Raw genomic sequence first — 26,552 nt, 5'->3', positions numbered from 1 at the left:
GAGACAGGGTTGCCCTGACTGTCCTGGAACTCACTTTGTAGACCAGGCTGGCCTCGAACTCAGAAATCCACCAGCCTCAGCCTCCCGAGTGCTGGGATTAAAGGCGTGTGCCACCACGCCCGGCCAAAATGACAAATCTTAAGACACCAATAGCACAGAGTGGATATCAGTGGCTCGCCTGGATGCCAGAAGGCAAAGAGCTCCTGTAGTCATCATCTCTGGACCTCAACCCAGCCTCCCTACCGCAGCATGAACCTCTAGCCTGGAATAGCAGCATTCATGAATGTGTGAATACATCTGGCTCATCCTTATCTCAAGATACACAACCCACTGTAGTGGTCCTATGTAGGGTAAAATAACATTCTTTGTAATAGACATCTTTGGAGACATTATTCTCATCACTGAGGTCTGTGTACATGTGCACATACAGGAACAGCAAAAATGATTCTCACTTTACATGAATGGGCTCAGTCTGTATAGGAAAACTCCTTTGACATATTTCCTGTCTCCCAGAGAGCCACCCTGCCTTTCTTTTCTGTGGCTGCATGCTCCTGGCATTTTCTTTGATACCCTGGGATCACTCTGCCCACTACACCTTTAGGTGTTTCCCGCTTATTGTTTTAAATAGTCTGCTTACCCTCTGGTGCATTGGTATTCTGCCTGTGCATACTAAACACTGGTCCAGCACCTTAAGTTGGTCCTGATCTGGATTCCTGGGATAACCCTGCCCAGGCACTGCCCCATTCTCGAGATCCAAGACCTTCCTCTTTAAAATAGGATCACATCTGAACACCTCCTCTTGGTCAGACAATACCCCCCAGGGCCACTTTGGATAACATTGACTGTGTAGGGGTTTGGGACTTCATTGGGGGTGGGGTAGCATGTCAACCCAAGTCTTCACTTGCTCAAATCCGTTCTAGTCTTTCAGGCAGGGTACAATGCTGTTCCTGGGAATATTTTGTTCCCTTTATTTTTCTTCTAATGTGGAGATCAGGTGTCTTCCTACCCTGGGTTTGTTCATGCTCTAATTACTACTGGGTTACAAAGTAGCATTAGGAAACACAACACCTGTGAGGCTCTGGAAGGCTCCTTCATCACTCTGAGTTTGTCTCTTTAAAGTTGAACAGAAAAAGTGCTTAGGGAGGGTCCTTAAGAAACACCTGCCTTGCTGTGTGTGCCTCAGGCACCATAACTAGATACATATGTACCCAGCTGGGCACTCTCAGACAAAGATCAAAGGATGATGGCTTCAACTTGAACTTTGTTCTACTTGGTAGGGTTCATCCTAGGTATGGTTGCAATGCTCATCTTGTAACCGTTGCCTGCTGACTACCCCCTCCGCCTTTCTGAGTAGTTTTTGCCAGATTCTTTTCTTTGTTGGGCTGTTGTGTTTCCCTCTGCTCTTTGTTTCTGGCCCAACTCAAGTCTGTCTTCCACCAGAGACTTTGCAGTATATTCAGAGTGCAGGTCTACCGGAACTCAAACTGTCCTCTTATTTTATGGTTTGTATTGATGATGTTTTTGTTGTTGTTGTTGCGTTTTTGTTGTTGTTGTTTGTTTGTTTGTTTGTTTTTTAGCCTTTTCTCTGTTCTGGATTGGTCATAGTTTCTTAGTTCTGTGAGGATTCTGACTCTGAATATCTCTTAAAATGGCTCCATTCAAGGCTTCACAAAGCTACCCTCCAAGGCCTCATTCTACCACAAGTCCCGGGTGGCTCATCTCCCACAGCTCAGCGCAGCCAGGCCTAGGCGGATGTAATAAAACTCTCCACGCTGACTGCTTAGTTCAAATAGTTCTTGAGCCTTTTCCACAGCGGTTTAGACCACCTCAGTGGTGCTTGGACTTGTCCCCTGGATTCTGCCGCTATGTACTAGATGACCACTGAGTACCCCACACAGGTGCTGCATGTGTTTGTATCTGAATAGACCCCAGAAGTTAGAAGCAGAGAGAGGCTGCCATATTTCTCTCTGACCCAAGGGAAATGTTTGGTTTAAACACCAGTTTCTCTAGAAGGTTCCACGGGAGTCCCTTGCTTGGTAGTTGGGTATCTCAGAAATGCTCTTCTCTAGGGCTGGACGAGGAGATCACTGATGGTTGACATCTACCTGGGGTCTGGGAGCACTAGTACATCTGGCGGAACTCAGGCCTAGGCTCTGTGGGGCAGGGCTGCCACAGCCTGAGTTCTACAGGAATTGTAGGCTGGAGAGAGCAAGAACAGGTTGCCCCAGCCTGAGCCCTGCACACAGCAGCCCTAAGAGTGTGTGTGGGAAAGCTCAGTGGCCAGCCTAGGGATGGATGCACAGTCCCCAAGCTACAACCCTGGGAGAACCAGTTGGCAAGCTGTGGGGCTCCGCATGTCAGAAGTACTAGTCATACAATGTGAGAGGTTTGTTCTATTCCATTAAAGAAATCCCTGAGCAAGCCAATAGATACTGGCCTAGTTGGAAGCCTTTCTCCAGGAGTAGGCAGATACCAGGATTGGCCAGGAGCCTTACTGAGGGACGGGGTTGTCTCCTGCTTAGAGGTATTCAGTAAGAGAGTGTGCCTTCTTGCTCTGGGGCTGCCAGAGTCTCTGGTAAGGGTTATTTTTCTCATGACATTTGCCATTACTGAGCCCTTGCTGATGGCTAGCCCTTGCCAAATGGCTGTACCATCTGCCCTCAATGTTCTCAAACCAGGTCCTGCTTGGTTGCCTGTGAAGGGAATAGATTGGCTGTAGTCTGGGGAGGGAGGCTGTCAGGGGCCCCCGTACCACCGGGAGCCTGGTGCAGTCAGTTGGGGAACACCAGACGTTCATGCTGCTGGTCCCTCTAGAACCAAGTCTTGGCTGTGCTTTTGGGGGGGGGTGGATACTGACTGCAGTTGGTTCTATGTGGAGCATGTGCATTAAAATATAGGCTTTCAGAAAGAACTATACCAGCTCACTTTTGGGAAGGTGGGCGTTAATCATGTAGGACTCTCGTTCCTGGATCTCAGCTCATGTGAGTGACTCAACAGGCCTTAGTATGCATAGGGGCCAGCCTCCTGCATCAGCCCTCTCTGAGCATGGCACAGGCCTTGCTCCTTACAGGGGAATGGGTTTCCTGGCATAGGCACCCAGGCCCTCCCCCATTCGCCATTGTTGTAACCAGAGAAGAGAGCTGGTGATCTTATGGCCCTGGCATTTGGCAGCTCCTCTCAACAGAGCCAAAAGAGAATTCCATGGAGAAGAAATGGAAGGACTTGGGCTCAGGCGTCATGACGTAACACATTGGTACATTCCAGCCCATGAAGCCAGCAACTGTAGAGTCCTGTGTGCTGTGCTAATGGTGCACCAGGGATTTTTGTTGTCCAGAAGGAGGAGCAGAGTGGCCATGTCTCCAGCGTGGCAGGCAGCATGCCGGAGTTGACTTTTCTAAACTTCAGTGCCTGCCGTGTCCTAGGGAACATTGTAACAGTTGTGTCTGGTCAGAAGGAAACATTGTAACAGCTCTGATTGTGTTAGATCACGATTGCCCAGGGATGGCCTGCTTAGTTTTCTCTGTTCTCTGCTGAAAGGCTGCAGACGCTCAGTCCTTGCAAGCCATGCCCCCGACTGAGCTGGGTCCATTCTGCACCCAGCAAACACCAGGTCAGGCCAGTATTCAGGGCTTAGGGAGCACGTGGCAGGGTGAGGCTTTCAGGAGATCCTCACAACAGGTTGGGCTGTTTCTGTGGCACACAAAGCTGTTCTTTGTCCCCTGAGGGATGGATGCCCTAGTTGGCAGCTCTTGTCTTCTAGTTTCAAGGGGCTTGTTGACTCAGCTTATCCTGTGAAGTTGTGGCTTTGGGGTTTCCCACCTCCTAATCTGTAGAGCCTGGTCAGCCAAGTCCCACAGTGGGAGCCTGGCCTGAGATACAGGTGTTTTTGCATTTTTTGCATGCATGCGCACACTCTGGTATACCTTCCCCCAGCAGCCCCTTCCTTAAAGAGCTCTTGTTGTGAATATTACCCCCTGCCCAAGCATCCCCCCCCCAGATGCTAATGGCACATGAGTGTATTCCATGGGTCTGATGGCCCTTGCCTAAGGACAGGACGGCCTTGCACAGCTATGTCCAACTCAAGATGGTGCAAGGACTGACGAGTACTGAATTGGGTCGCTGGAGCACATCAGAAGAGCGGGAAATCTGGGAGGGTCTGTATAGGGCTGTTGCCTCAAGCCTTCACGTGACTCTTCTGTGCCATAGTGTGGTGGCAAACTTCGGGGAGCAGAAATGGCCAAGGAAGAACTGTCCTATCTCTCTGCCCTATAACATATCCCACCTGACATATCAACAGGCTTGTGGAGAACCAGAGCGAGGGTTTGATATCAGCATTGAAACCATAACGATCGGATGAAACCAGAGAAAGCTAACTTGGGAGCCTGGCTATTTGAGTCTCCTGAGTTTGATGTATCACCTAGCTGGCTCCCAGAGTGGGAGTAGCATGTGCTGCCTCCTCTCTCTTTGTAATAGAGAGAGGTCTTTCTCCACATCTGTGCTTTTCCTACAGAGTCTGGGTCTGGAGAGTGGGAGACTCCACACCCCACTTCCTCACGTCCATTGCCCATTTTGAGATTGCTTTGGCCTGTGAGCCCATGGGGGCGGTTTCATGGCCTGTGTCTCCCAGAATGCCACTGTGTTCTGGTCTGATCCTGTGTAACCACCTCACTGGATGTCTTTCTCTTTGCAGAGAATGTTGCTGAGGAGGTGGGGCTGCTGCAGCTCCTTGGAGACCCCCTACCTGAGAAGATCTCACAAATCGATGACCCTCACGTCGGGCCGGCCTACATCTTTGGACCAGACTCCAACAGTGGCCAGGTGGCCCAGTATCACTTCCCGAAACTCTTCTTCCGGGACTTTTCGCTGCTGTTTCACGTCCGGCCAGCCACAGAGGCAGCAGGGGTGCTGTTTGCCATCACAGATGCTGCCCAGGCGGTAGTCTCACTAGGCGTGAAGATCTCAGAGGTCCGAGATGGACAGCAAAATATCTCATTGCTCTACACGGAGCCTGGGGCCAGCCAGACCCAGACAGGAGCCAGCTTCCGCCTACCTGCATTTGTTGGGCAGTGGACACACTTTGCGCTCAGCGTCGACGGAGGCTCTGTGGCTCTCTACGTAGACTGTGAAGAATTCCAGAGGGTGCCATTTGCTCGGTCCTCACAGGGACTGGAGCTAGAGCGTGGTGCTGGCCTCTTTGTGGGTCAGGCTGGAACAGCAGACCCTGACAAGTTCCAGGTAACCTGTGCTGCCCTACTGCGTGCTGATCCGGGGAGGAGGGGGTAGTGGGGACTAGAGAAAGCAGGTTCTCCCAGTTGATGCTGAAGCCTGTGGGCAACAGCCCAGACTTCCCAGTTTGTGGGTGGAGTGGCATCTGCTCCCCAACTTCTGTTGTTTGATGACTTGAAACATCACAGTGGGCTTGAGTGAATTCTCTGAGACCCCAGGGTCTATAAGAGAGCTACTAGAGGCTATTTCTACCCAGGCTCCCATTCTGAGTTGATCCAGACCACCTTCTCAGGCATGAAGCTTTCTTTGGAAAGCTGGAGACACCAAACTTAAGATGAGGAGAATGTGGGGTTTAGTTAGGAGGGCTCAGTTATTCCTTCTGGAAAATGGGCACTCAGACATTGTATGAAAAAGTTAGCAAGATAGGCATGGAGATATACATCTGGGCAGGGAGAAAGACCTAGAGTTCCAGGTCCATTTGGACTATCCTGTTTCAAAACAACAAGGATAATTTACTCATTTAAAGCTAGCCAGAGTAGGGTCTTTCTTGGACTGCACACACAGTTAAGGGAGCACCCTGCTGGCCATGGGGACAGGGACGTCGCACAGCAGCTCTGCTTAGGTCAGCCATGACTGTCTGTTATTTTAATGAAGACTTTGTGACAGACCTGTGGTGCTCTCCCAGGTGCTGCAGGAAAGTCCCTCACTTCGGGGACCTCCTACTCCTCCTCAACATCCCAGCTGGGATCCCAGCATCCTGGGAACAAGTGCGTGGGGACCCTAAGCTGGCACTGTCTTATGACTCCTGAATTCAATACACCAGCAGTCAGCAGCTGGGGCGCCCCTGCCCAACCCAGACAGGAGTCCCTGTGTGTGTAAGGAAGGACGTGTCCCTGGGGGACAGATGCTCCATTGTGACCCAGACAAGGACCTCCTGTTGTAAGTTGTGCTAAGTCCCATGTCCATAGCTCTCAAAGATGACCTTCTGCCCTCTGGTAGGAACTTTTAACCCACAGGGTTCAAAAGCTACCAGGACTTTGGCATCAAACTGGGCCTCTTTGTGTTTCCCTTCTGATCTTCAAACACGATTACCAGAAATGAGCGTCATCATTTCCAGAGTGGGACATTTGTGCCGTACTGTCGTTTCCATCGTTTCCCAAGGGGATGGCAGGCCCCACAGGCTCTGTGCTTCTCCTGCTTCAGCAGCAGAGCTGGGTGAGGAACAGTGAGCCTGAGGCTGCAGAGGGCAGAGCTTCACACCCAGTGGTGCTGATGGAAAGACACAGCCCTGCTTCGTGAGGCTGCCTCATCTCAAACTGGGTCCTGCTAGGCTTATATGCTGGATATGTAGACCAAATGCATGGGCATTTTCATTTTTAGTGTGTTTGTGAATGCACCCCCCTCCTTTTTTTTAAAATCTCCTTAGTGGGTTGTTGTTGTTGCTTTAGTTTTTTTTTTTTTTTTTTTTTTTTGGGGGAGTCCAACCATTTCTTACTGGTTTATACAGACTCTTTATATTTGAAAGACACTTATCCCTGGTAGTGTATGCACACATGTTATTTCCTAGCCTACCATTTTCCTTTTCACTTATAAACAACAGTAGCACTGGGGCATTTAACATGTTTCTTTGGGCCGGGCGTGGTGGCGCACACCTTTAATCCCAGCACTCGGGAGGCAGAGGCAGGAGGATTTCTGAGTTAGAGGCCAGCCTGGTCTACAAAGTGAGTTCCAGGACAGCCAGGGCTACACAGAGAAACCCTGTCTCAAAAAAAAACAAAAAACAAAAAACCAAAAAACAAAACAAAACAAAACAAAACCATGTTTCTTTGGTTAATTTGGGTCTAGAGAAAACACCCACAATCTTTGATGTGAAAATCCTTTAGAAGGAGGGAGGCCGCTGAGCACATTCTATGAAGATCATAGGCTTTCTCCCTATCCGACCTCAGCAGTCTGACCCTGCCTGCTCCTGTGGGCTAGGTCTCAGGATCTTTTGCACAGATTCAAATCAGATGCCAGCTTGAGAGAGGAAAATGTGCTGGAGGAGCAATAGAAGACAGTTGGATTTAGCACAAGATGTTTGCAGACTTGGTGCTGAGCTCTTTGGGGAAGAGTCACCGTGCTGTGTGTGTGATTCACGACTTGACAGAAGCCTCGCCCAGAGCTTTCGGGAGTCAGGGAACTAGGGAGCCAGGGAGCTGGTGGGAGCCAGATGGATGGAGAGCTAGGCTTCCTCTGAGTCATCTCAACTGAGGATGCTCTGTCCCACCTGCATCCACATGCTGCCAGGGAGAGCCTGGCTGTGCCTCCAGCCTCCCAGGACTGGTCCTTGCTGGGTGACAGTCCTCACAAAGTGTTGCTTTGTCCCTTTGAGTTTGGTTATGAACATCAGTCTATGCTATCAGTTTATTTAAAGCAGGACTTTCAGCTGGACTGCGTTTTAATACAGTAGTGTTTGTTATTTTATGTGTCCTGTAGTTAAAATTCCTCTTGGCTTTATTTCTTTTGCCAGAGGTGCCCTTACTTCTGTGTGGGGTGCTTGGGTGGGTTAAACCCAGCACCTCCCACATGCTGGGCCAGTACTCCCCATTGAGCCCCAGCACTGCCCTGCTTTGTCTTATGAGCTCACCCAATCTTCTTGGCTTAAGATTTCTTTTGTGGCACACGCCTTTAATCCCAGCACTCGGGAGGCAGAGGCGGACGGATTTCTGAGCTCAAGGCCAGCCTGGTCTACAAAGTGATTTCCAGGATAGCCAGGGCTACACAGAGAAACCCTGTCTCGAAAAAAAACCAAAAAAAAAAAAAAAAAAGATTTCTTTTGTGGTTCTCTTTCAACTCCAGCACCCCTTGATCGTGGTATCTGTGACTCCAGACACCCTGCTGAGCACAGTTTTCCTGGGTTGCTCATTCAGCTGTAAGCATCTCGTGGTCAGCTTTCATTTCCTTCATCTAGAATACAGCTCAGTGTTAAAAGCTCTTGGGGCTATGCATTTTCCTCAGGGTGCAGCTGTGACTCTACTACGAAAGTAAATGAACAGGGTGGCGGTGGCAGAGCATATCTTTAATCCCAGCACTCAGGAGGTAGAGGCAGGCTGTCTTACTTAGGGTTTCCATTGCTGTGAAGAGACACCATAACTGAGGCAACTCTTTTTTTTTTTTTAAAGATTTATTTATTTGTTATATGTAAGTACAATGTAGCTGTCTTCAGACACTCCAGAAGAGGGCGCCATATCTCGTTACGGATGGTTGTGAGCCACCATGTGGTTGCTGGGATTTGAACTCTGGACCTTCGGAGGAGCAGTCGGGTGCTCTTACCCACTGAGCCATCTCACCAGCCCCGAGGCAGCTCTTATAAAGGACATTTAATTGGGGCTGGCTTACAGTTTCAGAGGTTCAGAATGGTATCATCATGGCGGGAAGCATAGCAGCGTCCAGGCAGGCATGGTGATCTAGAAAGAGCTGAGTGTTCTGTATCTTGATCCAGAGGCAGCCAGAAGGAGACTGGCTTCCAGGCAGCTTGGAGGAGGGTCTTAAAGCCCATGGCCACAGTGACACACTTCCTCCAACAAGACCACACCCACTCCAACATGGCCACACCTTCTCCAACAAGGACACACCTCCTAATAGTGCCACTCCTTGGGCCAAGCATCTTCAAACCACCACATAGACAGGCAGATCTCTGAGTTCAAGGCCAGCCTTGTTCCAGGAGAGCCAAGTCTATGAAGAGAGACCCTGTCTTGAAACACACACCCCCAAAAGTAAATGATGTGTGTGTACTGGGGCCATGAGGTTGCCCCAGCTATCAAGTTCATGATATCAGGCCTGTCCATGTGAGAGGAGGAGCAGGCAACGGAGATCAAAATCTGACTCTAACATTTCTATTCCTGATCAAGGGACAATGGAGAACTCCTAGGTCTCCATTCAGTCCATCAATCAGGTTGCTTTTCAGCAGTCTTTCCCACTGGGTCCTCGAAGTGTTTCCTCTTAAAAAGTTCCGCCAACATCTCTCCCATTCATCTGAAATGGCAGGTTCATTGCTACATCATGGTATGCAGTTTCCTTCCTTGGTGAGTTAAGAGACCAAAGGCTGTGCTGAAATGGCCTGTTAGGACCTGATCACAGGGAGGGAAAGACCTGAATGAAGCCAGAGGCTCACTAAGTAGTGTGGGGAAATGGATATAAAGCAGTGGCCAGCCGGAGCCACCAGAGCTGTGAGACATGGTCGGGTCACAGGGCAGCAGGAGCTAGGCTAGCCATGTGAGGTAGAAAAGGGAGGGAGGAAAAGGTCTGCCGACTTTGAGACTGAGGGAAGAGGGGTGGGGCCGAGAGGCCACCCTGAGGGCCATGGGGAAACCCAGATATAGTTTATGAGACAAAACCAGTGGATAGCCCCACACCATGGCTTCAGCCCCTGACCTCTGCTGGCTGGTATAGCAGGTTCAGGTGAGTCCAGACAGTGTGTGTGCCTCCTCCTGATGCTGGCCAGTTTTAGTCACTTCCCCACCACACCGAAGCATCATTGGTCAGGGTGGTAGGAAGAGTTTCACGTGGCACTCATCTGTAAATGTTGACAGTCCCCCCAGTTTCCAAGGTCCAGATTGCATAACTCTTGGGTCCAAGTCCGTTAAATATTTGCAGTGGGTCTTAGGCCTTTTGTACAACCATCGTCTCCCCCATTGAGGTTGGGAGGACTCTGGGAGAAGGTGGAAGAGTCACAAGGGCAGGACGCAGAGCACAACTCAGTGCAGACACAAGTCTTTTCTGCCCTCTTTGGGCCTTTTCCAGATGTAGGCACCCAAAAGCCTTGGCAGAGTGTGGCACTGTCCACAGCACTGAAACCGTCTGCCATGTGTCTGTTGGCCAAGACCATTCGAGATGCTCCTGGCGCCAGAATTGCCCCAGGAAGCAGTTTTCTAGTATTTAAACCCAGTTCCTCCTAATCCTGGCTGCTCTAACGGTTACCATGGTATCTGCTGCGGCAGCTCTGAGTGGACTTCTTGGGATATCCATTCTGTTCCCAGATGCTCTGTTGACCTGGGAAGCTGCCTGGCACCTGCAAATCCTTGCTCTCTGAATACTGGACCTGTGCCTGACCGGTGCAGTGCTGGGCTCCTGGGCATGGGTGCTACTCATGCTCACACACACACACACACACACAATCAGATGTTCCTTCTCATATAATAGTAGGGACTTACATGCTTTGCTGGTGCTGGTTGGTTGGATCTCCCAGAATCCCCTTGGACTAAATACAGCCGGTTTAGTCTTCATCTGCTGGTCCAATACTGTCCCACTAATCTTTTCAGGAGTACAAATACCTTTTCTGTTTTTCTCGACCTAGAGGCCTCCTGCACCTCAGATATGGGATAGCATATGGGATAGTGGTCACAGAGTCCCCACTATCACAGGGTTGGTCCTGAAGGGTCAAGCCTTGTTTCTGTGTCCCACTGAGGCCCATGGGGTTGACACAGGCCAGGGCTTTCTTTCTGCTGCTCCTCCCCAGAGACTCCTCTCCCATGACCCAGGGCCTGGGTTTCCTGAGATGGGTGCTGTTGGCCTGAGGGGTTTGTAGAGATTCTTCTGCACCTTCTCAGGTGCTGAGGACACTGAACTGTGGTGCCAGCACCCTCCCACATGTCTGGGGATTGCCCAGTAGGCCAGATCCCTTGTATATATGCTTGTTCATGGCCCGTGAAGAAGGCCTTGCTCTGGCTGGAAATGGCCAAGTCAGAGGGCTTGTGAGATGCTTGGCTCTCCTGAAGCCCACCTCCCTCTCCCTTACCTGGGTGCATAGTCATCTAGCTCCTTAACCTGCCATAAGTAAGCCAGACTGTGTATATACATGGGTATCTGCACTTTGGTATGTATACACAAGTTTTACATGTGTGATTGTTATGAAGGCACACATGCACACATGTGCACACACACAGAGACTTTGCTGTCCTTAATACTGGGAAAAGTTGTGGAACAGGGAGTATGGGACAGACCTAGCCTAGAGTAGCTTTCACCCCGTGTGTGGTGTTGGGGAATATTTCTCAGAAAAGTCAGACTGAGCTGAACATTGAGATAAGGAGAGATAGGGGAGGCATAGGCCAGGACCCAGCTGGGGAACGGAGGTGGAGCTGTTAGTTGTCACATGGTTCTTGGGAACAGGGAGGTATGACTGAGGATCAGAAAGCATTTGAATTTGGGACACCAGACCTGTCAGCAAGCATGGGTTAGCCATCACCTGCCACCTATAGCAAAGGCTCCCGAGCTAGAATGATGGCTACATTTTTCAAATGGCTGGGATAATCCAAAAGTTATTTTGCAATGTGTGAAAAATTGGTATGAGATTCAGATTTCAGTTTCATTAGGACTGCCACGTCCTCGCTTACTGTCTGTAAGGTATTGTTCACACAAGCAGACTGGAAACCCAGAGGCACCTCCACTGGGGCCTCTCTTTTGATCAAGTCATTTTGGAATTGAGGAAGCGCCATCTCTCCTTAGTAAACTGAAATTAGTGAGCGTAGCAGAATACAATTAATGCAAAAATGCAAACACAGAAAGTGTGCCTAAACTCCAGCATTCAAGGTGCCGTCAGACCAACGCCACGGAGCTTGCCCAACAGCCAGCAATCCAGACACCAAGGGCGAGGTGAGGGGCCATGTTTGTCTTGCAGTGTCCCTGATCCTCGTGACCTCCCTCGGCATGGCTCAGAAGCTGCCAGGACTTGAAAGCCGGTTGAGACCCTGCTCCTTAGTCTCGCTGACAAAAGGGAGATTCCCTGGTAAAGTCAGGCTAGGCTAGGGGCCAGCATGAGTCAGAGGCTCTATGTGAGCTCCGCCTCCGGAGCCGCAGGGTCTTAGCTTCTCTCCCTGTTTTTGTGACCAGATATCTGACCAGAAATCTCTTCTGAGAGGGAGACCAGCATTTATTTTGCCTTGCAGTTTGAGAGGAGATAGCCGGGGCTGAGGAGGGAAAGCTTGGTGGAGACATGAGGCAGCTGGTCACTTTGCAGTCCTGAAGCAGAGGGGACAGGAAGTAAGGGAAGACTAAAATGTCAAGACAGGGCGGGCATTGGTGGCACACGCCTTTAATCCCAGCACTTGGGAGACAGAAGCAGGCGGATTTCTGAGTTTGAGGCCAGCCTTGTCTAACACAGTAAGTTCCAGGACAGCCAGGGCTACACAGAGAGAAACCCTGTTTGGGGGGTGGGGGTGGAGAGAGAATAGGGATGTCAAAACAGTTTGTCAGGAACCCAGTTCCTTCAGTGAGGCTCCACCTCTTAAAGGCTCCACAACCTTCCAAAACAGGGCTACCAACTGGCAGTCCAGGGTCCAAACACCCAATCCATTGAGGGACATTTCACTTTCAAATTAGTGATCTTCTGCCTCTGTCTAGGGGATGATCTCAGAGCTGAAGGTACGCAGAACCCCCCGGGTGAGCCCTGTGCACTGTCTGGATGAAGATGATGATGATGAAGACCGGGTGAGTGTCTGTGGTGGTGGTGGGTCTCCCCACTGTGAGCAAGGCTTCTCAAGCAATAATACTGGGAAAAGCCAGAAGATGCCAGTGGGGTGTCAGGAACCCATGGCTCCAGAGACCTTCCCCTGCCTTAACTTTCCATCTCAGAAACCTGGGAATTGTAAATGTCAGAGACCGACACCCCCTCACCCAGTGACACAGTATGATGGGGGATCACCCCGTAGAAAGTGCATGTGTGCACTTGGTTTTGTATAATGTGTGTTTATGGGAGGGGGAATTATGTCTGCCTGTTGTGCGTTGTGTGTGTCTCTTGATGTTCTATGTGTGTCTGTTGTATGGTGTCCATGCTCTTTCTTTGTCTATGTGGTTTTGTCTGTTGGTTGTCTGTGTGCTAGGTATGTATGTCTTTTTGTGTGTGTCTGCTGTTATTTATATTGCTGTGTGTTATCTCCCGTGTGCAGAGTATCTTTTGTTAAGTGTGCTGTGTGTCTCTCTCTCTTGTGTGATGCTGGTGTGTTCGTTTTCTGTATGCTGTGTGTCTCTTGTATGTGTGGGGTGCATGCACACTGTGGTCTGGATGTACTGTGTCTCTGGGTGCCTCTGTTGTTTGTGTGTGCATGCACATAATATGGTGACATTCAAGGAAACCACCCATCTGTTGCCAGAGGATGGGATTTTTTTTTTGGGGGGGGGGAGGGATGTCCAAGTGGAGGTAGCACACCACAGCATCCCCAATCACTAGCTCTTGTGGGCAGAGCCTGGCTGGGTTTGGCTGTGAGCAGTTGATTATGTCTGTCTTTCCTCATGTTACTTTTTCCAGGAGAGAAATCAGAAACGTAATTAGCTTCTCTCTGATACCAAATATAGTCTCTAGTGGATGGGTAACGCTCACACCTGAGTGTGCCGCCCACTGAGCATGCTCACATGCTGCTCATGCTGGCTAGCTGCCTGTCTATCCCACCTGGGCCACTTTGACATTGAGATGTCACTGCAGGGTCTATGGGCCCAGGGGTTATTTGGCCTCTGGGTTTATATTAAGTTACTTACCTTGGTAGGAGGACAGGCTGGCCCCTGGCCTCCCCAGAGCTCCTGGAGGCTGCTGGGAAGGGAAAGCGTCAGGTAGGCGATGGGTGGCAACATGATCGGGAGCAGCTACACTCCATGTATGCTTCTTCAGAGTCAGGCCTAACTGTGGCTGCTTGGGCTGTCTGCCCACCCACCTTGCCTGTCCCCTGAGCATGGCATCTGAGGACAGAACAATCATGTCACATGACAGGCGTGCACAAGCCTGATCCTACAACCCTCTGGCTGGCCTGAGCAGGAAGTCTGGCTCTTTTGACCCAGCAGGGGTCTTGTTTGAAGTCCAGTTGATGCCCTGTCTTTGTGTCTCTGGTCCTAACTTCTTCTTTACTTCCCTCCCCTCCTGCAGGCATCTGGAGATTTTGGAAGTGGCTTTGAAGAAAGCAGCAAGTCACACAAGGAGGTGAGTTGCTGTATGTGGCCAGGGCATCCATCCTCTGGTTCAGACAGGAGAGGGTACGGTCTGTGCATAGTCTGCACAGGTGTATATATGATGCCCCAGCCGTCCTTCTGTCATTCAGGTGCATGCCCAGCAGGGACAGTCTGAGGTTGACCTTGTACTCTCCTCTGGCTCTGATGCCGTTTGCCCTGAGTGAGCTCTAAAGAGAACTTTCTCAGCAGAGATGACCCAGCATTTCTGATGCTGCTGTTGGCTGCTATGAGATCATACATAACTGGTTTGTGTCTAACATGAGAACAAGACAAGTGGCCTTGTCGGGAAGTTTCTAGGTAGCTACACTGTATGCTCATTCTAGTCTAGAGTCTAGAGAACCCAGAGGGACTCCAGATATGAAAAGGATGTTTGGGCTGGAGAGATGGCTCAGAGGTTAAGAGCACTGGCTGTTCTTCCAGAGGTCCTGAGTTCAATTCCCAGCAACCACATGGTAGCTCACAACCATCTATACCCTCTTCTGCCTTGTAGGCATGCATACATGCAGGCAGAATACTGTGTACATAATCAAACAATCAATCAATCAATCAATCAATCAGTCTTTGGGGGCTGGAAAAATGGCTCAGTGGGTTAAGAGCACTGACTAGTCTTCCAGAGGTCCTGAGTTCAATTCCCAGCAACTACATGGTGGCTCACAACCGTCTATAATAGGAATCTGATGCCCTCTTCTGGTGTGTCTGAAGACAGCTACAGTGTACTCACATATATAAATATAAATAAATAAATCTGAAAGGAAAAGAAAAGAAAAGATAAGAAAAGAAAAGAATGTTTGAGTGAACCTCCTGAGCCCCTCTGTGTCCCCAGCATCTACGATTCAGAGTCTGTCTTTAAGGTGGACCTCAGGTGTCAGCATCAGGGAGACTACAAGATGCTGAGTGGCTCAAGGGTGGGGAGTGGTCCCTACCACCACACCCGGAAGAGTTGTTGAGGACTGCTTGATATGTGTACACACGGGTAGGGACAGGCAGGCCCTAGGGACAGAGGACACAGCCATCTTGGATTGCATTCTGTAGCCCAACAGAGTTCTGGGACACGACCCAGTGGGCTGATGGGCTGGTTATGTTCCCATTCAAGGCCCAGTAGCCTCTGCATCCCTTGATGGCCACAGTTGTCACAGGCAACTTTGAGGGGCTTGGCTAATCTGAGAGTCCATGTGGAAGCTTCCCCTTGCGGGAATTAAAGCTGTGGGCCTCTGGTGTCCCATTACCACCCATGTCTGTGATGCTTGTGGAGTGACTTGTCATTATCACAAGAGTGTCTGAGGCCTTGTTCAGGCCCCACAGCACTACCTCAGCCAGGGTATTCCCCAGGGCCCATCTACTCGGACTACACAGTCACTGATAGAAAGTCCTCAGGGATAGAGGCCATGTTGATGTGGAGTACCAGGTCCCCCTGGCCGAGTGTTCTTTGAAACTGGGCATGTGGCAGAGGGTCTGCAGGGTAGACCAGTCTCCTCTGTGCGAACTGTATGAAGTCAGTACTAGGCCAGTGCTTAGACGAGGGCTGAGGGGGAAGTCTCAGAGAGAACATGCCTGTTCCGCACAGCCTTCGGTGACACCAGAGGACCTCACCTGAGCCATCTCTGGTGCTATCCAGCCACAGGAAGTCTCTGGACTAAACCAAGTCTTTGTCCTTGGTCCTCTGGCAGTTGAGGACTCCTGAGGTATATGACACCAGCCTCCAGGCTACTGAAAACCTGTAGCATATACCTCTGAAGAAATGGATTCTAACGACTGATTCTAACGACTTCTTATCTTCCCAAGAAGTCTGCAAAGCCTTTCATAAGCTGTAAACCCCAAAGCCAGCCAGGATGGCCAGCTCATACATGCATGGGACAGCTGTACTGCCGAACAAGAACAACAGAGCCAGGTGTCCTGTTTGCCTCTTGCAGGATACATCTCTACTACCTGGGCTCCCTCAGCCACCTCCTGTCACTTCCCCACCCCTGGCTGGAGGCAGCACCACAGAAGATCCTAGAACAGAAGAAACGGAGGAAGACACCACGGTAGATTCTATAGGAGGTAAAATTTTTCTAGATATGCTGTGTGTGTGTAGTGTGTGCATATGTGCATGTGTATGTATGCATGTGTGTGTGTGTATGTGCAGTGTATGCATGCTTGCATGTGTGTGCACACACACATGGTGTGTAGTGTGTATGTATGCATGTCTGTGTATATGCATTCGTCTTGTAGTGTGTGTGGACATGTGCACATGTATGCATGTGTGCATAAGTGTGCATGCATGTTTGTGTGTCTAGTGTGTGTGCACGTGTATGCATATGCGTGTATATGCATGTGTGTGTGCCTGTGTGTTGGATGAGAGTTATTTCAGAGCCAGAAGTGTCCTCATCTGAAGCTTTTCTGCCTTCTAAGAAGGTCCTGTTCAGGCAGGATCCTGGCTGGGCCCCAGGAGAGTTCTGAATCAGGCAGCTGTGACACATCTTTTGTCAGAGATCTTGGCCTGTATTGCCTTTGTCTGTCATGTCTAAGAACCTTCCCAGAGATGCTATCTCCTGGTTCAGGACCATCAGTTTGCTAGTCAAGTGTGAACTAATCCAAGGGAGGGATGATGTAAGGGAAAATATGTTCTTAGCCCAGACTGTGCCATGGGTCAGCATATAGGGTTGGACATGTCTCCTGTAGAAGCCACTGTCTGGGAGAAGTGCACAGGGCCCCTGGCCTGCAGGAGACAGGGATGGATGCCTGAGGCATGCCAAATGTGAATTGTGTGTGTGTTCGGATAGTCTCTGTATTGCCGCATAACAGCAAATGCTGGGTAACAGCGTAACCTCACAGCTCAGTGGGATTGAAGTACAGTGGAGCCCATGTGTGGGCCTCTGGGAGTCCCCAGGGCTTCCAGTGCTCTGGAGAGAACTGGCTACAGCTCCTCCTGATGCTATCAGGGCTCAGGTACTCGAAGATCTGAGTTACAGGGTCTCGATTTCCATGGGTCACCAGCTCTGGCTGCCTTCCTTTGTTACCACACAAGTCAAGCAAGGCTGAGAAGTATTGATTTTCCTGGCTCATGGGTGGAGTCTTACATCCTACCTGTGCTGTGTGAGCCCATGGGACTGGAGGTGAGGTCTGCCTTCACTCCCATCTTCCTGTGTCCTGGGATCCCAGAGAAGACAAGAGAACATGACCCCTACTCTGCCAGGTTTCCCTGGGCATCCCCACCCCCACCCCATTGCTCTGGCTTCTGTCACCACAGACAGTTGGCTTTTCCCAGGACTGCACATGTGTTTGTTGTATGGGGGGCTATGGGGACACAGTAAGTAGCATCTGGGCTTGCTTGGCACTGTGTCCCTTTTATAAAAAGCTTCTGCTTGATAGCCAGTCGGTTGTTGACCTACCATCCAAAGTGTGGACAGACTACATGTATTTGCCCATTTACCTAGTTAGTGATGGGCATAGGCACTTTGTCCAGTTTGAGGCGATTGCAGAGAAAGTTATTCTGGGGTTTCTGTCTCATCAGGAGGTTTGTCTCTTTGCCACCCACCCCAGTGTGTGGGTGTCTCTGCACCTCACCTTTGATGGTCTTTAGATATCACTGTGTCTGCCATTGATGGGAGGTGGCTTGCCTTGTGCTCCTTCCCTCTCCCCCACTTCTTAATCCCTTCCTATCCTACCCTCTGGGGATGTGAGTGTGTTATGTGTGTATATATATAATCTAAATATAGATATAATATCTACATTTATATAGAGATATCTCTTTGCATATGTGTATGTGTGAGTGTGTGTGTCAAGCTGGTCTTGAACCTGTGACCCTCCTGTCTCATCCAGCTTCATTTTCTTAACAGCATCTTTAGAAAAGAAAAACATTCAGATTTTTTGCTTGAAAATCAAAGATCTCAATCCTGGTATCTTCTAAGACTCTGCCCAAGGGGAATCCAAAGACCTATTTTTTTTTTAATTTTTAATATTTTTTATTACATATTTTCCTCAATTACATTTCCAATGCTATCCCAAAAGTCCCCCATAGCGCCCCCCACTTCCCTACCCACCCATTCCCATTCTTTTGGCCCTGGCATTCCCCTATATTGGGGCATATAAAGTTTGCAAGTCCAATGGGCCTCTCTTTCCAGTGATGGCCAACTAGGCCATCTTTCGATACATATGCAGCTAGAGACAAGAGCTCCGGGGTACTGGTTAGTTCATCATGTTGTTCCAACTATAGGGTTGCAGATCCCTTTAGCTCCTTGGGTACTTTCTCTAGCTTCTCCATTGGGAGCCCTGTGATACATCCAATAGCTGACTGTGAGCATCCACTCCTGTGTTTGCTAGGCCCCGGCATCGTCTCACAAGAGACAGCTATGTTTGGGTCCTTTCAGCAAAATCTTGCTAGTGTATGCAATGGTGTCAGCGTTTAGAAGCTGATTATGGGATGGATCCCTGGATACGGCAGTCTCTAGATGGTCCATCCTTTCATCACAGCTCCAAACTTTGTCTCTGTAACTCCTTCCATGGGTGTTTTGTTCCTAATTCTAAGAAGGGGCACAGTGTCCACACTTTGGTCTTCATTCTTCTTGAGTTTCATGCGTTTAGCAAATTGTATCTTATATCTTGGGTATCCTAAGTTTTGGGCTAATATCCACTTATCAGTGAATACATATTGTGTGAGTTCCTTTGTGATTGTGTTACCTCACTCAAGATGATGCCCTCCAGGTCCATCCATTTGGCTAGGAATTTCATAAATTCATTCTTTTTAATAGCTGAGTAGTACTCCATTGTGTAAATGTACCATAATTTCTGTATCCATTCCTCTGTTGAGGGACATCTGGGTTCTTTCCAGCTTCTGGCTATTATAAATAAGGCTGCTATGAACATAGTGGAGCATGTGTCCTTCTTACCGGTTGGGACATCTTCTGGATATATGCCCAGGAGAGGTATTGCTGGATCCTCCGGTAGTACTATGTCCAATTTTCTGAGGAACCGCCAGACTGATTTCCAGAGTGGTTGTACAAGCTTGCAATCCCACCAACAATGTAGGAGTGTTCCTCTTTCTCCACATCCTCGCCAGCATCTGCTGTCACCCAAAGACCTATTTTTAATTCTTTAAAAAACTGTTTCCCCACTTGGCTCTGTCACTGTTTTCCCTGACTCAGAGCTGACTCTAAGATGTGGAAAGTCACCCTCCCCGACTCGAGTCTATTTCTGGCTCTATTCTGTGCTTCCGATCTCCATGCAGGTCCTTCTGTGCCATCCCCATCTGTCTCTCAACTGTGACTCTTGGCTCTTCTCTCTGTCTGTCTTGATCCCATCCTCATCAGGTAGCTCAGCCCTCCAGTCTGCTCTTTGCCTTGCAGTTACAGGGGGTTTTTGCATGGTCACCTAAATTGTGGACTGTGGTTGTTCCCTGTCATGCATCCACAAGCGAAGGAAAAAAAAAAAAAACCTGCCAGAGTTTTGATGGGGGATAGGTTTGGCAGTCTTGTCGTCTTGGTAATGACTCTTGAGATCCATTATTGCCTTTTGTTTGGGTCTTGTTTGATCTCTCTTAGCAATGTTTGTATAGTTTTAAATACCCTAGAGGCACTCACTGCTTTCAGGTTTGCTGAACCTGACATTCTAGGAAAGTCTTGCAGCCGCAGCAGGGAGAGCCTATGCTGCCCTCTTGTGGTCAGACTTGGTAATTGTCTCCTGCAGTTGGGGCTGTTTGACTATGGTGGATGGAGGTTGCAGGTGGTGCGTGTGCGTGTGTGTGTGTGTGTGTGTGTGTGTGTGTGTGTGTGTGTGGTCATCTTGATCAGGATTGTGTGAGTGTGTGTGTGTGTGTGTGTGTGGTCATCTTGATCAGGTGTCTGGCTTACTCCTCACTAAAGAAATGTGCCTATGACAGGGTGTGGGCAAGACCATCAGCATGCCCCTTCCCCAGGACCCCAAGAATGAGTAAGGGCCCCGAGCACACTGTTTGTGTGACTCATAGGTTTGGCCACTCTCATTTGCCACTGCAGACTCTCAATCCTGCCAGGCAGTGAGCTCAGCCAGGAATAGCTCTGTGAGCATCAGTTCTAACCCAAGATGGGGGCTCTGTGCCCTAGCCAAGGTCCACTAGATGCTTCTAAATAGTGCTCAAGAATTAGAGATTTCTCTTGGTCCCCAAAAGATATGACATGTCGACAAGGTATATTTTCACTGTCTGCCACTGGTGAGAAGCTGTCAGTAGCCACCTCCAGGTGTCACCTCACAAACCTTATTGATCACAAGGGGATGGCACCCCAAACACGCAGGAAGGACCTATTATGTGGTTCCCGATGTGCTCCTGAGCCATAGCTGATACCCAAGATTTGGGGGAGGCAGAGGGAAGAATTGGAAGTGTTTCTTGTATGTATGCATCTGTAAAAACCATTCTCACTCTCAAAGGCTGCCTGAAACCAGGCAGCAGGCCCACTGGGCCAAACTTTGGCTCCAGGAGCACTTGTGAGTTGAACACATGTGAATGACATGAAGCCAACACAAAAAGAGATCCTGGGTTGGTGTCTTCCTGGTTCCCAGAGAAGAAGCCAGGGGAGAACTCGGTGTGGGCCACTTATCAGGTCAAACTCCTTTGTTAAGCCTGGGCTCCCTGAATATGGCTGTCTTGTGAGGGTCAGTATTCAAGACAGAGATCTGGACAAGTTCCACAAATGTCCAGACAGTTCTGCAGCAGGGGAAATGATGTGAGTGTATGCCTCTGTGTGTGTGTGTGTGTGTGTGTGTGTGTGTGTACACGTGCCTTTATGTGTCAGAGGCACAGTGTGGATGATGGGGTCTCAGAGAGCCTCTGGGGCTCATTCCTTAGAATTTCTGCTGGTTTTCTGTTCTTGCATGGTTGGTGGAAGAGGGTTTTGATGGTGGAGTGTTCAAACCAATCCAGGACTCTTCTTGGGCATTTCAGTTGTCCCTGGACTTGCTCTAAATGGCTGTGTGAGTCTGTGTTGACTTGTTTTCCTCTCCTGTTGCCAGTGCTAGGTGGCCATTCCCCTTCACCATTCCCCGGGCCCCTGCCCTCGGGGCTTTTGGTGGGTGGAAAGACAGGTGGCCATTCCCATAGCCTGGGTCCCCTGGGCTATGGATGAGTGGGAAAACAGAGCTTAGGAGTGAGACTGAGAGCCTGGGGCTGTGGGAAGTTTGACCGGATCTTCTCTCCCTCTTCCTAGCTGAGACCCTTCCTGGCACAGATTCAAGCGGTGCATGGGATGAGGCTATCCAGAACCCCGGAGGTGGCTTGATAAAGGTGAGGCCACCTCCCTATGACCTTGTCACAGGACACCCTGGGATCCTCAGAGTCTTCCGTGTGTCTCACTGAGTTTACCAAAGCCCTCAGGCCCATACTCCTTCTTTCAGCCCTCTGCTCTGTGTTCTGCACACTCTGCCCTTGCAAATCTCTCTGCCTTGAACCCTCCCTCCACACCCCGCTGAAGTCCTTCCTTAGATTTAGTGCCCAGAGAATGTAGCAGCGGTGCGAGGTGGGTTGGTATATAGCCTGCAGCAACCAATGTCCTCTCTTGTCCCTAGGGAGGTATGAAAGGACAAAAGGGAGAACCGGGTGCCCAGGGCCCACCTGGCCCAGCTGGGCCCCAGGGTCCTGCCGGTCCAGTGGTCCAGAGCCCCAACTCACAACCTGTCCCTGGAGCACAAGGACCCCCGGGACCTCAGGGGCCACCAGGGAAGGATGGCATTCCAGGAAGGGATGGTGAACCGGTAAGTACTGGTCTCTCCTTGAGATCTGGGCAGGAGCTGAGGTCCCTGACTGGGGCTGGTGGAAGAGTTGATTGGAATCAGAGGAATAGTATCCTTGGATCATGGGGCTCCATCATCCCTCCTGATATGCATGGAACTAGAAGGGGATTGGAGCATGGAGGCCAGGCATGCCCAAGGCAGCCCTGGATCTATCTAATCTCTGTTGGAGAAATGCTGTCTGTTGTGGGTCTTGGTCTGTCAGAGATTCACCGTGACCATGAATAAATTTCAATAAGAAGCGGCTTCATTAAATACTGGTGCCAGATACCCACGACACTGGGACTGTAGAGGAGGGCCCTCCCTAGAGGTGTCATATAGTTATAGCAGTCTGAGGCTTATAAAGTAAGAAACCACAGGATTACATGGATTCTGTGCACTTGAAGTCAGAGTCTGATTTTTTGTTTTGTTTGTTTGTTTGTTTTTTCGAGACAGGGCTTCTCTGTATAGCCCTGGCTGTCCTGGAACTCACTTTGTAGACCAGGCTGNCCTCGAACTCAGAAATCCGCCTGCCTCTGCCTCCCGAGTGCTGGGATTAAAGGCGTGTGCCACCACGCCCTGCTGAGTCTGATTTTTAACATATATATCTGTAGGTGTCCTAGTCATTGATTAGGGTAAGCAAGTTGGATTACAAATAGCAGTAATAGCAGTAAGCCTTTCTATGATCTATTATCTTACTAGAACAGCAAATTTTATAAGAATCAGTCATTTAAAAAATATTCTTGGGCTGGAGAGATGGCTCAGTGGTTGAGAGCACTGACTGCTCTTCCAAAGGTCCCAGCAACCACATGGTGGCTCACAACCATCTGTAGTGGGATCTGATGCCTTCTTCTGGTGTGCCTGAAGACAGCTATAGTATATTCATATACATAAAATGAATAAATGGATTTAAAAAAAAAGAATAGTCTTTAGTCCACTGGTGCTGGCAATATACCATTAATCCCAGCACTCAGGAGGCAGAGGCAGACATATCTGTGTGAGTTCCAGGCTAACCTGGTCTACAGAGCTAGTTCCAAAATAGCCAGGGCTACACAAAGAAACCCTGTTTCAAAAAAACAAAACAAAAAGAATACTCTTCAACATCTGGGGGGGGGGCAGGAAGTGAGCTGTTAGGGGCTTATACATTAGAGGCATTTTTGCTTTCTGGACTCTCAAGCACTGTGAGTTTAAACTTTAAATGGAGTGTTAGTCATTACGCTGTCAGGAGCAAACAGCTGTCCAGGTTCTTAGCTTTACACAACAGGGGCTCAGAGAACGGGTTGTTTCTGTGTCTAGTCTTAGTGAGTTGCAGTAGGACCATTTCCATTAATAAGGGCTTTTCTTGCATGTTACAGGGTGACCCTGGTGAAGATGGGAGACCGGTATGTCTGCCTTTTCTCTGCTCCAGACATTGTATGGCGTTTACCCAGGCTCCACGGGCCATCTGCATACAGCACAGGGCGATGGTTTCCCAGAGAGGCCACAGAAAGGAGGCTTCACTTGGGCTGGACTTTATGTCTAACTACAGGAGGCCAAAGGGCACTTCCATGCTCAGGAGACTTCTGAAACCGTGAGGTGGTGTTTGCAGATCCTCAGAGGGGAGGAAGCACCATAGAGAGCCAGGAAGGCAGCGAGCTGAGCAAATGGGGTTCTTCATGCTGCCAGAGTGGCCACAAGGAGCTCTTTGTACCTGACAGAAAGTCGTGCTGAGAAAGCACACGGCCTAAGCTCAGTCATAAGCAGAGGTTTCCCTGAGCCAAGAGTGTCCATTGAGTTTGCACATAAGCATGCGCACGCACACACACGCGCACGCACACAGAGTGGACTTATCAACTAAGTGGATGTCTTTGAAGACAGCACATGCCATTGCACTGTGATAAGACTCTCTATAGCCAGTGGTGTCCCTTTTAAATCCTGGTTTTTTTCTCTGGTGTTCCTGGAGTGGCATGGCTCCTTCTGGCTTTTATCCAACCTCCATGGACTCCTGAATGTCTTGACTCCCATTGGCCACCTGCTCTGGAATGGGGAGCATTTGGGGCTCAAGAATCATTGCTCTAAGGGAAAGAGATGCTTCTCTCTGCCTAGCCCCTACCCTTGTCTTGTAGGGTGACACTGGACCTCAAGGCTTTCCAGGGACCCCAGGAGATGTGGGCCCTAAGGGCGAGAAGGTAAGTACACGCAGTCAAGGGCGTGGCCGCTTTCCTGGCTCAGCTCCTGCCTGAAAGTGAGGACCATGTGTTCTCAGTGTGACAGATCTGTCTTATGTTCCAGGGAGATCCTGGTGTTGGGCCCCGAGGACCTCCAGGGCCTCCAGGGCCACCAGGACCCTCCTTCAGACAGGACAAGCTGGTAAGTTCCTTTGGCCTCCTCTATGCCAGGTCCCAGTACTCAACTTTAGGAACCGGTTCCTGATAGTGTTGGTCCAAGAGAATGGGCTCCCACTATGTGCTTGGGATGGTGATGTCCCACCTCCCATCTCAGGCATCTTTGGTTGGTTAGGGGACAGCTGGGTGGTGCTCCCCGGTACTCAGGACTGTGTCCTGAGATGCCTTCTCTTGTCCTCCCCTCAGACCTTCATTGACATGGAGGGATCCGGTTTCAGTGGAGACATAGAGAGCCTTAGAGTAAGTGGTTACACCCCATTGTCACTGGGCACGTGTGGAGTGTGATGTCTGAGATATCACTGGGGACCCTTGGGGGTGGTTCAAGACTAGCTGGGCATGTGATCATTGCTCAGCAGGGCCTTGGATTCTATGATGTACTGTCTCTCTCATGTTCAGGGCCCACGAGGCTTCCCTGGCCCCCCGGGGCCCCCTGGTGTCCCAGGACTCCCTGGTGAGCCAGGACGCTTTGGGGTCAATGGTTCCTATGCACCAGGACCTGCAGGCCTTCCTGGTGTACCTGGGAAGGAAGGACCCCCCGGTTTTCCAGGTCCCCCGGTAAGTTCTGCTGCCTTCCCTGCCCCAGAGCACCCTCTTGACTAGGAATATGGGGTGGGGTGGTCATGTGAGGTTTCTTGCAGGATCTACCTCAGGACTCCCATGCTCCTTCGCAAGGTGGAGGCGGATCACATTTTGGGTTATTCTGAGGATGGCAGGCTACCCTGGGGTGATTCTGGGGATGTTGACCCATTAAGCTGACTCTTGAGCCACACATTTAACTACCTCAGGACTGGGTGGATTCGAACCTTCCACCTTCTACCTTAGTTTCTCCAGCCAATCAGCAGCTCAGAAGAAAGAACCCACACAAAGGGTCCCCGCCCTGTGGCAGTGTCTTCTGAGCCCTGCATGCACCTTGTGGGGACCAGTTTATACCCTGACTCTTAGGAAGTCTGGTTGCCAGCTGTCACCTGCTCCTTATGGATCCCACCTAGCCTATTTCATTGTTTCTCTGTTCCCCTAGGGACCTCCAGGTCCTCCAGGCAAAGAGGGCCCACCAGGAGTGGCCGGCCAGAAAGGCAGTGTTGTAAGTCGGCTCCCACGGTGGATATCACTCAGCACACACCTGTAGTCACAGGGTGGTGGCTACTGCATGCTTGGGGGTTTCTGGAGGGTGCCTGCTGTAGGGTGAGGCCATGGATATAGCCTGTATCCTCAATTTTGGAAGATTCTTGGTACTGGGGCCAGCAGGGCTCAGCTTACAGTCAGGGTCTCCAGATGTGTTTCTTACTACCGTAGAAGGACTAGCGGCTTAGGAGTCAGCGCTTCATTGGATTAGGAAGGGTTACTTCAGAGGTAGGCCAGCCTCTGCTAACCGTGATCTACAGTGGTCTCATACTGCTGAGGGAGGGAGGCCAGTCATGCATAGATGGAGGACGGCTCTCAGCACTTCCAGGGATTTGATGAGAAGACCCCCCTCCACCCTCACCCCTACCGGTGCTGTGTGGTTGAAGGTCCTTTTCAGTCACTTAATCTAGACCTTCCAAATGCTGCGACCCTTTATCACAGTTCCATAGGTTGTGGTAACCCCAGACATAAAGTTATTGTTGTTACTTCATAACTGTAATTTTGCTGCTATTATGAATCACAATGTAAGCATCTATGTTTTCCCGATGGTATTCAGTGACCCCCTATAAAAGGGTCATCTGAGCCCATGGATTGAGAGCAGACTGCTGCTTACAATGAACTATGTACAGAGATTGTCTGTTTTCAGCTAATCCTAAAGGGCTCAATGGTCAGGAGGTTCTGAGAGGCATCCCTGGGGATGGTGTGCTTAGGTGCTTTGTGGCCTTGTGCTCTGGTGGCTCCTCTCCCTGCTGAGCTCCCCAGGGGTTCCATCCCTGAAAAGGGAAGAGGGCAGGAACAGGTGCAGAAACCCCTAGAATCAGCATAATAGCATATTATGTATACTATTAGTCTGATACATTGTATACTATGGGTAGTAGGTCTGACTTTCTCTAATTGCTACACACATGTCTGATTTTATTGTAATCATGTTCTTTTTCCCCATAGGGTGATGTGGGCATCCCAGGACCCAAGGTATGTACAAGGCAATTTTCTTTCTGGTAGGGCTGGGGCTACCTGCTTGGTGAACCGATTCCTGCAGGGGGTATCCCAGTCAGCAGAAGTATGTTGACTATGACACCAACCCTGTGTGTGTGTGTGTGTGTGTGTGTGTGTGTGTGTGTGTGTGTGTGT

At 49.9% G+C, this 26,552-nt stretch overlaps 1 protein-coding gene across 5 annotated transcripts in view; it reads left to right on the top strand.

The window, feature by feature from the left end:
* Col18a1 (collagen type XVIII alpha 1 chain) overlaps nt 1–26,552 on the top strand; it is a 117,348-nt gene that overhangs the window by 66,520 nt on the left and 24,276 nt on the right. For all 5 annotated transcript variants that reach the window (XM_029482478.1, XM_021174913.2, XM_021174912.2 and 2 more), the window contains 13 exons: nt 4,691–5,235; nt 12,604–12,690; nt 14,117–14,170; nt 16,110–16,239; nt 21,357–21,433; nt 21,715–21,900; nt 23,271–23,297; nt 24,021–24,083; nt 24,187–24,264; nt 24,486–24,539; nt 24,696–24,854; nt 25,318–25,380; nt 26,367–26,393. In XM_029482478.1, the coding sequence (XP_029338338.1) occupies nt 4,691–5,235; nt 12,604–12,690; nt 14,117–14,170; nt 16,110–16,239; nt 21,357–21,433; nt 21,715–21,900; nt 23,271–23,297; nt 24,021–24,083; nt 24,187–24,264; nt 24,486–24,539; nt 24,696–24,854; nt 25,318–25,380; nt 26,367–26,393 (1,550 nt within the window). The remainder of the gene's footprint in view (nt 1–4,690; nt 5,236–12,603; nt 12,691–14,116; nt 14,171–16,109; nt 16,240–21,356; nt 21,434–21,714; nt 21,901–23,270; nt 23,298–24,020; nt 24,084–24,186; nt 24,265–24,485; nt 24,540–24,695; nt 24,855–25,317; nt 25,381–26,366; nt 26,394–26,552) is intronic.

The sequence above is a fragment of the Mus caroli genome, chromosome 10, assembly GCF_900094665.2.
Source record: "Mus caroli chromosome 10, CAROLI_EIJ_v1.1, whole genome shotgun sequence".
Lineage (NCBI taxonomy): Eukaryota > Metazoa > Chordata > Mammalia > Rodentia > Muridae > Mus > Mus caroli.
Note: the sequence above shows the minus strand (reverse complement) of the source record. Positions and strands in the feature narration are given on the sequence as shown.